Below are 12,274 nucleotides of genomic sequence, written 5' to 3'. Positions count from 1 at the left end.
ACCAGAATGATTGGCCTTTGCATGTATCAAAATCATGCTTGACCTTTGAGTTTGCATGTGAGAGAGAGAGACAGAGAGAGGGTTCAAAACACACAGAAACAGAGAATTTCCCACTTCAGTTTGTGCTGTCCACCAGAAAGTTTCGTGTGCACACCACAAACTTACTTTTTTACTGCCCATGTTGTCTTATGGTCTCTGAGTTGTTGGTGAGCAGGAAAAAGTACTGTATGTTATGCACATGCGGAATTTGTGCACACCAGAAACTTTTTTCTGGTCCCTTCAGGGCCTCCGTACCACAGTATGGTTTAGTGAAGTTATTTTTCAGTGCATAACTGTCTACACAGACCAGGTGTGGGCAACATTTTTCTCCAAAGAGCCATACTGATTTTGATAAAGAAAGACGCTACCTATGAGTACCATTGACTGTTCCATTACAGAGCAGTATTAGCCTACCGTAATGCTGTTGACTGAAGCACTTAGATAGACCTGCCTTAAAAATAAATGCTTTGTTGTCTGAAGGCGCAATGAGTGAAGACACTCTGGAACAGTATCGGCAGAGGTTCCGCTCGGAGCTGGACAGAGTGGTCGACTTCTGGCTAAAGTACTCCCTTGACAAACAGCATGGGTGAGTAGGGTTCCTTCATCAGCGTATATTGCCAGAGCCCTTCACGCTGATGCAGTTAGCAAACTAGTTAACTGCAAATGCCTTTGGGTTGATTCATATGTGGTCTCTGGCAATCCACAGTTAGGTTACTTGTGCAATGGCAGAGTGGCATCACACCCAATGATTGTTAAGAATTTCTTCCTGTTTCGAAAGAAAAGAAAGAAAAAATTCTTCCTGTTTCGTTACTAAAAGAAGATTTAGTATCACTAGGCTTTGATTTATATAGATCCCTTGGGGATCAATAAAGTATCTATCCATCTTTCCATCTGTAGCCTTTGTCCAATTTCCTGCACATCAATAGTTTAATGTGTGCAGACTGGTGTCTTCGAAAGGGAGAAACAGGTTCCCTCAAAATCTCAGGGACATTTTTTTGGCCCCTGTTTTGATCCAGCAAGACTGAAAAAAAGGATTCAGGAAGCTAGCTTTTGAAAACTGCTGCAGCAAGCGCTTTCTTGGACAAGTAAGGCTAGTAAGCGCTTTCTGGCCAGTGTGCAAAAGGCCCCTTAATGACTCTCTGTCAGGAAAACTGTTTGTGTTTGCTGCTGAGGTAATACATGTTCCAAGTCCCCGTGTGATGACCCAGTGGCATGTTGTCTGCTTGCTCTGCAGTGGCTATTTCACCTGTATTGGGAAAGATGGGAAAGTCTATGATGAGCTGAAGTACGTGTGGCTCCAGGGGAGACAGGTAAGCCCTCACCACATCCACTCACATCACGCTCCACTCACATCACGCTCCACTCACTCTTTTTTACCCTTTAGTCCAACTTTCCATGTGTTTACCATTAACTCAGTGAGCCTTGTGCTATCTAATGTGACTGACTGGTCTGGCCTTCCCCTCAGGGCAGACCATTTAAAGAACTGGGAACATTTGTTCCACAACAAACGTTTGGAACATTTGTTCCACAACATCTTGACCTTGTGTCCTCATGTGTGGACTAAGGAACATACCCACTGCCACAGGATCTTACCCTACACATTTTGTATGATTGATAAATCTATTATTCATTTCTCAGTAGCATGCGTGCTCTATATTACCCCCTAGTGGCCTAATCATGCACATGGAGCCTGTAAAGCACAGGTTCACTTTTCTTGTAAGTAAAGTCATTACCTTTGAGATGAGCAGCAGTTTTGTGTGTTACAGGTGTGGATGTACTGTAGACTGTACCGCACCATGGAGAGGTTTCGTAGGCCGGAAATACTAGAAGCTGCCAAAGCAGGTGTGTGTACACTCAGATTTACTCAGCTGAGTGCCGACACAGCCATATTCAGTTTAGTGCCACCACAGCCATATTCAGTCTTGACTCTTCTGTGTGTTTGGAGTCACAGTTACTAATTTAGTAATGACCGCATCTGTGTTGTCCAGGTGGGGCTTTCCTGCAGCGTTTCGCTCGTGTGCCTTCCTCGGGCAACCCGGGGAAGTGTGCCTTCTGCCTGACCCGAGACGGCCGCGCCGTGAAGGTGCAGAGGACCATTTTCAGTGAGTGCTTCTACATCATGGCCATGGACGAACTCGCCAGGGTCACTGGGGACCAGGACATGCAGGTAGAGTCTAACAACCAGCAGCATTTTGTTCTTACGACTTGTTAACAACTTGAATGCATTCAACTCAGTCATTACATGGATGTGACATCAGTCCGAGTTACAAGTTGCACTTACGAGACAACTGGAACGCAGCATCAGACCCATGCTAGATGACTGCTTCCTCAGCAAACTAGACACAAATGGGCACCAGCCTCTGAAACTAGTTAATACTACTCTGTTTAAAGGAGACATATATTTCAATTATCCCCCTTTTCAAAAAGATGACTTGGTTTCAGTTGCAAAAGAATAAGAGATAATCTGCACATCAGATAGCTCCTCACTAACAAAAATTAAAAAAAAAAAAAACCTGAATGGTAGCTACTGGTGTTTGGATACTCTCGTACTGGATCCTGCACCCATCCAGCTTTGGCCTGGGATGTGCATGGCCTTCCCACAAAGGGACCTGGTTTCAGTTTCAGTCAACGAAATGTCAGTGACCTATGCTTTGGTCAAAATGTCACAAGGATAAATTACCGCAACACTTTTCTCACCCCTGTCTAAACAGCCCTGTTCAGAATCACATTTTTGGGTGCCTGTTAATCATATGGTAATGATTCATTTTCAACACAGAACCCAGGATAAGCACCCCACAGTCACAAGTGTGAATGTCTCTGGTCTGTTTTATCACAGTCAACACAGCAGATGATAGATCTGTCAACAGTCAATTTACAAACCAGTAACTGATTTGAGTGATTCTGTTCTGTTTATCACTGTCAAGTGAAAGGAAGATGATGGATCTGTTAAACAAAGTTTTGAAACCAGTAGCCCAAGACAAGCCCTCTGTTTCTTGAGTCCTGAGTCGCTCATGTCAGCAGTTCTGATCCAATGTGTTGCTCTCAGTCAGACGCTGAGAAGATGATGGACCAGCTGGTGCACTGGGTGAGGGTGGACCCGTCAGGTCTGGGTCGTCCCCAGATGCCCGGCGACCCGCCCGTTAACAGCATGGCAGTACCCATGATGCTCCTGTGCCTGGTGAACCAGCTGAGTGAGGGCCGACCGGCGACAGCACAGAAGTACAGCGAGGTGGGAGATTGGAGCGTCCAGCAGATCCTACAACATGTCCAGGTAAATAAACAAAACCAAACAAGTAAACAAAAGCTAAACAAACTAAAGGAGACCAAAATCAGAAGCACAAACAAATGGTGGGTCATAAAGTGAGAGACAGAATCTAATAACTATTTGGCCGCCTTTTATTTTTATGTCACATTATAAGTAGATATGTGATATTTTGTCGTCTTGTACAGAGAGATGGAACGGCCATTTTGGAAAACGTCTCGCCTGAAGGAAAAGAGCTGCCTGGTTGTCAGGGGCGACTGCAAAACCCAGGTGCTAAAATAAAAATGTTTAATAACAACATCAGTCTGTATTTACAGTATATACCACCACCTCTCACACACCAAGCTCAGCTCAAATACTCTGTGGAGAGAGGAATGGAAATGTCTGTGCAGGTAGCAGGTAAGATGAAAAGGAGTAAAAAAATAAGCAGAGGATTTATATTCTCCTAAGACATGCTTTGCTTGGCTGCTGTGTCAGATGTTCACACCTCTGTTGTTGGCACTGGGAAATAATTACCTGTGGGAAATCAGTGGGGGGGGGTGTGTCACTGAGGTGTGGGTAATGATGTGACCATGGGGACCAGCGGCAGAGGTAAATTAGGCATCTGCGAGTGACAGCTGGCTCACTTAGCCTAATGGGCTCCTAAATATAAACATGCATTAGCACAGGGGGAGATGACCACCACCGGAGCAGTGGGGCCTGAGGAGAGAGAGGTAAGAGCTGGATTTGATGGCATATGGCATCTTTAGTATGTTTCAGAGGTGCATTGAATAGACCAAAAATAACCATTTTCTTTTACGTAATTTAGTATTGTTACTTAAAATAGCTGTTAATATCTGCTTCCTAATTTACTACTTACAGTATTAGAGGTAATGTTTTGGTCAGAGCATGTTGCCATTTTGTTATGAAGTTGTTAACTGGAAATTATTTATTCATGATTTGAAGGGATTGGACTTTGTATTTTGCATTTATTTTATTTTACAATTTAGTCATTTTTATACAGATATACACATACAGAAGACAACAAGACAGACATTAACAAACAGACATTAAAAAAAAAAAAGAAAAAGAAATGTCCTTATTTGAAGTGTATATGTGTGTTATTTCCTTTGTGCTGTAGCTGAATCCTCATAGCTGAAGAAGTTTTGCCAAATCAATGTACAAACCCTAGACTGTAAACCTCAGTTGATAGTCGGGAAATGACGGTATAGGTGTGACATTCATATTTCCCTTGTTCTGCGGCTGACGCCCCTCTTCCTGTCGCCCCTGTGCAGGCCATGCGCTGGAGGCTGGCTGGTTCCTGCTTCAGTACGCTCAGGAGCGGAGCGACAACCAGCTGCAGAGGACGGCCGTGGACAAGTTCATGGAGGTGCCCTTCCTGTCTGGCTGGGACAAGGAGCACGGCGGCCTCTTCTACTTCCTGGATGTGGACGGCCACTGTCCCACTCAGGTGAGAGGGCTTGAGTGAACATCAGACATGTCGCGTTTGTAATTTTCTTCCATTCTATGATACTTGTCATGCATCCAGTGTTTTTGGTATTGCACCCTTCACATATCATTAAGGGTTGTTAATATTAGTAGTAGCATACACTTAATGCAGTTTGGTGGAAGTGTGCTGTGTAAATAAAACAGCAACATAATAACAATAATGGAACTATTAAAACATCACATAGCACCCTGAATGCCTTGCTGCAGACAGAGGAAAAGCATAAAGATAATGGAAACAGGCAAACAGAATAATTTGTGCAGTTTTAAAAAGGGTATGACCGAGAGAATATAATGCAATGAGTCAGAGTCAATATGAACCCTGATTAAATAAGTGAATAAAAAAAAAGATACATACATATCATATATATAATATATATCATATACTGTATATCAGGTTGAAGATATTACTGAAAGAAGCATGACAGGGGTTAAAGTTGTCAGTGCCTGTGACAACTTCAGGCGCAGATGTTTTGTTTGCCCCTGGAAATACCAGAATAACCCTTTTCTTTGTGTGTGTGCGTGTGCAGCTTGAGTGGAATATGAAGTTATGGTGGCCGCACTGTGAGGCTCTGATTGCCTACCTGATGGCGTACACACACTCCAAAGAGCCAGCTCTGCTGGGGCGCTTTAGTCAGGTCTACGACTACACCTTCTCCCATGTGAGTACACACACACACACACACACACTCACTCTCTGTCTCTCGCACACATACTCACTCACTCACTCACAAATTCCATTCTTTTTGCTGTGGTTCGTGGCTATGTGCTGTTTGTGTGAGTAGTTCTCGGATCTAGAGCATGGCGAGTGGTTTGGCTATCTCAGTCAGGAAGGCAGCGTGGTACTTGACTTCAAAGGAGGGCCCTTTAAAGGTGAGTCACCCAGGTTACTGTAGCTTTATAGTGCAATTATGATGTTTACAAAAGCAATTTACTTTTACTAAATCCTTACAAAAATGTCATAATAAAAGGCTTTATTTGTATAGCACCTTTCATAGATTTAGAGTTATTTAGTATAATTTGTATTTTAGTATATTCTTTATCTTCTACTGTCCTTATTGCTTGTTGTGTTTTTTTATATTATGTACTTTTAATGACTTTTTCTGCTGTTAGTGAATGTTGTGTGTGATGTCTGTATGCTACTGAGACCTTGAATTTTCCCTTGGGGATCAATAAAGTATCTATCTATCTATCTCTACCTACCTACACATAATGCAGCCCAATGTGCTTTACATTTGAAACATTTAAAACAATGTTTAAAACAAAACATGCCTTTATACACACATGATTTGGTTGTGGGAGAGAAACACTATATCCTGCTGATTAAAAATGCTGTAGATCTATCATTATAGAATTGTGTAAGTGTTCATTTAATACTAATTTTTCATGTTCAGTGATCACCCATACTGAATAGAATAGTGACAATATCTGCTTGGGTGAGGGTGGCACATATTGAGAACTGTCTACAAAATGAGCTCACATGCTTTTGTTGTGGAATGTTGTCTGTGATAGGGTTCTTCCATGTTCCTCGATGTTTGTACATGTGTGAGAGGCTGCTGGACAGTCTTCTAGAGAAACGCCAGGACTGAAGCTCTGGTGTCATCCATCTTCTATGCAGCACTCCACTGCACAACATCAGTGATTATATTATTTTTGAATAATTATTTTGTGGTATAATACTGTGAACTAATTGTTACTTACTCATATAATGCACAGGGAACAGATTACACATGCCAGGACTGCACTTGAACTTTTGAAGGGAAAAGGGAAAATTGTGAATTTCATATGCCATGGTAGCATCACCCATAATCAGAGATTGATACAGCTAAACTGCACAGTGGCAAGTCACTACTGACATAAGAAGTCAGGCAACTAAAAATATGCTCATACTGTTTACATTTTACCTGGCTGACTTTTTACAGTTTGTGAAATTAGACAAACAATCAAAATAATCTTGTTTGTATAGTCATGGGAATAGTGGTATGCTGACTTCCTGTGTTTACTCAGGATGAGGTGGCCATCTTGGATATGATTCTCTTAAGGGTCTCTGCCTTAATTACCTTAATAATGTTAGAATGAATTGTTTCACTGTCTATGTAATTGGTCTTAAGGGCCATAATGGGTCCAGCACTAATTGGAAGATCATGTCTGTACTAATCTGACTGTACAACCCTGTTCATCCTCCATCATCAGAATCACATGTCTCTGCATATACACATGTGGGTAATAAGAACACTCCATCACTTAAGCAGTTGAAGCCAGAAACTGCTTCCATTTATACTGTATCTTTTACCATTGTTATTTTTTGACAATAAAGATGAAATACTTGTCTTATGACTGTATGCTATGGCGATTGTCTGGCCAGCTGCAATACTAATTGAACACACAGTCACTGAAGCTAAGCTTGCTGCTGGATGTGGTGCTGGTGGGCAGTGGGCTCTCTGACCTCAGGATAATCCTGGGGCCTCGTTTATTAAACTTCCTTACGCACAGTTTTGATCTTAGACCGTGCGTACGCTCAAATCCATGCCAAGGCTCAGATTTATAAAAAACGTCTGACGTGGAAAAAGTGTTTATTTCCACGTCAAGTTCCAACCTGACTTAAGACCATTTCCTTGTGGTAATGCCGGGGTACTGCAAGTAATCATGGGTGATCTACATAGGTTGTGGTTGAGGTGTGTCATGCATGGGTGATCTACAAACGTGGTGGTGCTTGAGGTATATATAAATATTTAGTATATAAATACTAAATAAGTTATTTCTTATATAATTTTCCTCCAACTTTCCAGTTAGAGAAAACGATCAAAATGAGACTGAGACAGTAATTCCTAAAACAATTCTAATTTTTTTATTTTCCTAACAAGAGTGAAAAGAAACAAAAAGGCAACATTGAAATGAAAATGTTTATACACAAACTCACGACAACTGCGTGTCTGCAATATCAATACCAGTAATAATAATAATAATAATAATATAATAATAATAATATTGTCATTATAACCCAGGGACCAAATAAAATGTGGAGAACGTGAGTCACAGTCAAGATTTTATACACAAGGGAGTTTCTGAAGAGGGAGAGAGACCGAGAGATGGAGGAATAGACAGAAAATGAGGAATAAAAAAGTGCAGAGAATAAAGGAGGAAAATATCAGTTTTAGAGAAACCAGAAATCTCATATTAGTCAAATGAGCAGGAGAGAAAGAGAGAGTGAGAAAGCGAACCAAAGAAGAAAATGAGAACTATTTTGGGAAAGTAGCACCAAAAACATACAATTCCTGTTTTCACACTTCCCAAAATATTCTACTGCTCTTTTTTTTTAATTAAATTCAAGATACATCTCCTCCTTTTCAACAGCCTCTATTAACATGAGACTCCAGACGAGAGACGAAAATACACACTTTATCAATGTATCGCCATCCCTCCAGGTCTGTATATGTGTGTGTGTGTGTGTGTGTGTACTACATCCTCCAGACCCTCGATAAAAACAAATACAAACGAGAGCTGGAGTCGTTTGTCGTCTCCTCAGAAACACAAGTGTTCTAGAACACAGCTTAAAACACTGAAGAGTACACGGAGCACTGACCGACTCAGTGCAGGCTGACCTCAGGGACTGTAATCCCCATAATCCTCCCAGAGCAGAGGCAGACGGGCAGACGCGGCCTACTCACCCACAGACAGACAGGGGGAGCTGCAGTGTTGGAGGGGAGAGGGGGAGAGAGAGAGAGAGAGAGAGAGAGAGAGAGAGAGAGAGAGAGAGAGAGAGAGAGAGAGAGAGAGAGAAAGAGAGAGAGAGAGAGAGAGAGAGAGAGAGAGAGAGAGAGAGAGAGAGAGAGAGAGAGAGAGAGAGAGAGAGAGAGAGAGAGAGAGAGAGAGAGAGAGAGAAGGAGGACAGGACAGACAGGTGGGTGGAGTGTGGTTGGGCAAAAGGAAGGAAGGGAATAAAGAGTGAACCAGGAGTGTCTAGTGCAGGAGTTCATGGAGACAAACATTCAAAGAAAAAAAAAATCTTAACTTAAATACAGATACATGTCTGTGCGTGTGTGTGTGTGTGTGTTTATGTGTAACATGAGTGTGGTAGCTTAAGAAGTGGAGATGGAGAAGTGCGTGTCCTGCATGAAATCCTCTCGGTTGTTGAGTGTGTGTGTGTGTGTGTGTGTGTGTGTGTGTGTGTAGGGGGCCAGAGGAACTCTTGTCTTCTCCTGTCCTGTTGGGGGCTCCACTGCTCTCAAAACAGCCCTCAGAGCACACAACCACTCTTCACAAAATCTGGGAGGGAGAAAGATAGAGGGAGCATGTGGGGGGGGGGGGGGGGGGGGGGGGGTGACAGATGGCAGATGAGAAAGAGGAAGAGGAAATAGCGCTTTATTAGCAGACCCATTAACAAGTTGTGTTTGTTTATGACCTGAAGAGACCTCCTCTGTCTACTAAAAGGGAAGAGCTAGATGACGTGTGAACTGTGTGTCTGTCTCACCTCTGGGTGTGTTGTTGAGTGGTCGTGTGTGTGTGTGTGTGTGTGTGTGTGTGTGTGTGTGTGTGTGTGTGTGTGTGTGTGTGTCTCACCTCTGTGTGTCAGGGTGGGTGTGTTGTTGAGTGGTCGTGTGTGTGTGTGTTGTGTGTGTGTGTGTGTGTGTGTCTCACCTCTGGGTGTGTCAGGGTGGGTGTGTTGTTGAGCGGGCGTGTCTTCTTCGTCTCTGAAAGGCCGTTTTCTCCCCGCTGGCTCTTCCTCTTCCTCTTGTCCTTTGTCTTCCCACTGCGACCTAAACTCCTCTGGCCCTGGAGCTCAATCTGAGACACACACACACACACACACACACACACAGTTATTAAAGAGGTAAGTGCAGTGGTAAATCACCTTTGCCCCTTTAAGGTGATAAAAAATCACATTAACGTTCACAGAACTATTCACTGTGCAATGATGGGATCACACAAATGACTGTGTGTGTGTGTGTGTGTGTGTGTGTGTGTGTGTGTGTGTGTTCTCTCTCACCAGTAAGAGTGTGTGTAGTTCATGCCGAGGGGGTTTGCTCGCGGCCTGTAGAACTGTGTGGATGGTGTGTGTCTGGTCCAGGGTGACCTCCAGCAGGTCTCCCTCCAGCCGAAGCTCCTCCAGCTGGGTACGGGCACTGGACGACAGCTCGATCACCGGACCCTCCAGATGGCCCACCATAGGGATCAGAGACTCCACACCTACACACACACAAAATCACATTAGTTTCATTTAAAAAAAATGCAACATGAGCTCTACTACCATAACGGTCAGTTTGCTCCCCAAAATGATGGTTGTTGTATCAGCTCTAACAAACGGCACTTATTGTAAACCCACTAAAATAGAACGCTAGTGTGTCAAATGAAGTAGAACCGTTTTTAATTTCTTCCATCAGATATTCTACCTCACAGCAAGTTAAAGTGCAATAAAAGGTGCTCATTCTCTATGGCTTCTCCATGGGGACTGCAGTCCTGAACTTGCTGTAGTAAAGCAGCATGTCAACCACAAGAATGAAAAGCATTCCCCATGAATTCAGGGACTAACAGCCTGTGGCTTTCAGCAGCTGTTTGCAATTCTTAAGTTGCCAGCCATTCTTAAGTTGCCAGCCAGAGTTGATGTGGTAATGGCATTTGCACTTCTTGCACAGTATATAACAACAACAAATAGAGTGGGCAAAATAAAAAAGTTTGTTGAGGCCTAAAAGGGTCCGTTAAGTAGGCAGGACAAAGTTGATGTGAGGTCTTACCTGTGATTTTCTGTGAGGTTGCCTTCTTCTTAATGCCGTTCTCACAGCCATTCTGCACAAACACACACATTACATCCATTACGTACATCACTGGCACTGGGGGAAGGAACAGCACTACACCTTGCTCAAGGGCACAACGCCCGGGAATTGAACCCACAACTACTCAGGCTACTGCATGCTAGCCTAGCGCCATTGCCACTACGCTAACACCACCCCCACTTAGCTGATGCCTCTTACTCAGGGCGACAGTGAACTAACTGCAGGGTGGTGTACAGTGAACTAAGCAACTCTGGGTTAAATGCCTTCGCTCAGGGGCAGAATAGTGGTACCTCCTGGGATTGAAAATCAGTGCCACTCAGACCTCGAGTCACTGCATAAGACACAAACATGTTTAATTCTGCAAGTGCAATTTTCTGATGCAATTCCTTTTCTCACATATGCTCCTCCTACCCCACTCCTCTCTCCCTCTCTGAGACAACATGGCATGCCTCCTCCTTACCGTCTTACTGGCCTTCTTGGGCAAGTTCTTGTCCTCCGTGAGGTCAATCACTCCGTCCTCCCCTTCTCCTCCCTCCGAGTCTGACAGCACGATCACGTCGTTCCCTTTCTTGCCCCCTTTCTCCTTCTCCTCGTCGTCCTCGTCCTCCTCCTCTTCGCCTTTCTGCCGCCGCTCCTCCGCGCCGTTGCTCTCCTCCTTCCTCTCCATGTCCACGTCCTGGCTGTGCTCCTCCCTGAGCTCCTGCAGCCTCCGCAGCGCCCCCTGCAGCTCGGAGGTCTCCAGCGCCCGCTTGGCGCGGCCCTGCCAGGTGATGGCGCGCTCGGTGAGGCACTGGAGCGCCTCGCCCTCGGGCAGGCGCACCGGGAGCTTCTGCAGGGCCACCAGCAGCGCCAGGATGGTCTCCAGGCGCGGGCGGCGCGAGCGCTGGCACCGCGGGCACAAGAAGCGCGTGTCCCACTCCCACCAGCAGAGGGGGCTGCGGGCGGCCGGCGCCAGAGATAGCGGCGAGGGAAACGGCACGCAGCCGCCGTGGAACCAGTCTCTGCACAGGTGGCAGCGGTGCAGCGGGGGGCGGGCCGGTGAGCCACACAGGCATACCGATTGGCTGGGGGATGAGTCCGTCAGGCCCACGCCATTGTTGTCACCGCCTCCCCGGCTGTGTCCGTTCTGGTGAGGTGGCGGGAGAGAGTCCTCTGATGAAGAAGAGGAGGAGGAAGAGAGGGGTGTGTCCTGTGTGTCCATGCTGTCACTCCACCTCCTCTCTACCTTCTCATTGGCCGTTTTGTCCAGACCGGGCTTGGCCAGGTTGAGCTGCTGTAGCCGTAGCAACGTCTCCTTCTCCTGTCGCTCGCCCTCTTTGAAAGCTTGGACCTGCAGGGGCGGAACACGGTTTCAACTTCTGTCTGGAGACCCTTTACTATTTTTATGCTTTCATCGATGGATTATGTAAATCATTAAAAAAAAAAGAGATAACCATTAATATGAAACAAGAGAAAACAAACACTCAATGTGTTGTAAACAACGTGCACTAAGGCTAAAGGACAATGAAACAGGAAGCATGAGTTGGTGTTCCAGGAAGTGAGGCGACTCACGATAGCTCCGGGATCTCGGAGGTCCTGTGCCGTGAGGCCCAGTACGTCAGCCTCTCTGTCTGAGCGCTCAGAGGAGCCTGTCCCCTTTGGTTTCCTCTTCTCCACACAAGGACACAACACCTGACACACACACACACACGGCGCAAAGGAGAAGTGTAAGTCAGGG

At 45.0% G+C, this 12,274-nt stretch overlaps 2 protein-coding genes across 2 annotated transcripts in view; one reads left to right on the top strand and one right to left on the bottom strand.

Annotated features, from left to right (window-relative positions):
• The window catches only part of LOC125293163 (renin binding protein), an 8,256-nt gene extending 1,136 nt beyond the window's left edge, over positions 1-7,120 (top strand). The window contains exons 2-11 of the mRNA XM_048240889.1: positions 520-625; positions 1,274-1,349; positions 1,806-1,881; positions 2,028-2,206; positions 3,086-3,310; positions 3,490-3,571; positions 4,576-4,751; positions 5,317-5,448; positions 5,572-5,659; positions 6,299-7,120. Of these exons, the coding sequence (XP_048096846.1) occupies positions 525-625; positions 1,274-1,349; positions 1,806-1,881; positions 2,028-2,206; positions 3,086-3,310; positions 3,490-3,571; positions 4,576-4,751; positions 5,317-5,448; positions 5,572-5,659; positions 6,299-6,375 (1,212 nt within the window). The 5' untranslated portion in view covers positions 520-524 and the 3' untranslated portion in view covers positions 6,376-7,120. The remainder of the gene's footprint in view (positions 1-519; positions 626-1,273; positions 1,350-1,805; positions 1,882-2,027; positions 2,207-3,085; positions 3,311-3,489; positions 3,572-4,575; positions 4,752-5,316; positions 5,449-5,571; positions 5,660-6,298) is intronic.
• Positions 7,121-8,614: 1,494 nt separating this feature from the next.
• The window catches only part of kdm5c (lysine (K)-specific demethylase 5C), a 29,538-nt gene continuing 25,878 nt past the window's right edge, over positions 8,615-12,274 (bottom strand). Inside the window, 6 exon segments of the mRNA XM_048240890.1 lie at positions 8,615-9,052; positions 9,425-9,571; positions 9,774-9,973; positions 10,519-10,570; positions 11,018-11,887; positions 12,109-12,228. Of these exon segments, the coding sequence (XP_048096847.1) occupies positions 9,044-9,052; positions 9,425-9,571; positions 9,774-9,973; positions 10,519-10,570; positions 11,018-11,887; positions 12,109-12,228 (1,398 nt within the window). The 3' untranslated portion in view covers positions 8,615-9,043.

Source organism: Alosa alosa, chromosome 4 (genome assembly GCF_017589495.1).
Source record: "Alosa alosa isolate M-15738 ecotype Scorff River chromosome 4, AALO_Geno_1.1, whole genome shotgun sequence".
In the NCBI taxonomy this organism is placed as follows: domain Eukaryota; kingdom Metazoa; phylum Chordata; class Actinopteri; order Clupeiformes; family Clupeidae; genus Alosa; species Alosa alosa.
This window is presented reverse-complemented; position numbering and strand designations above follow the sequence as displayed.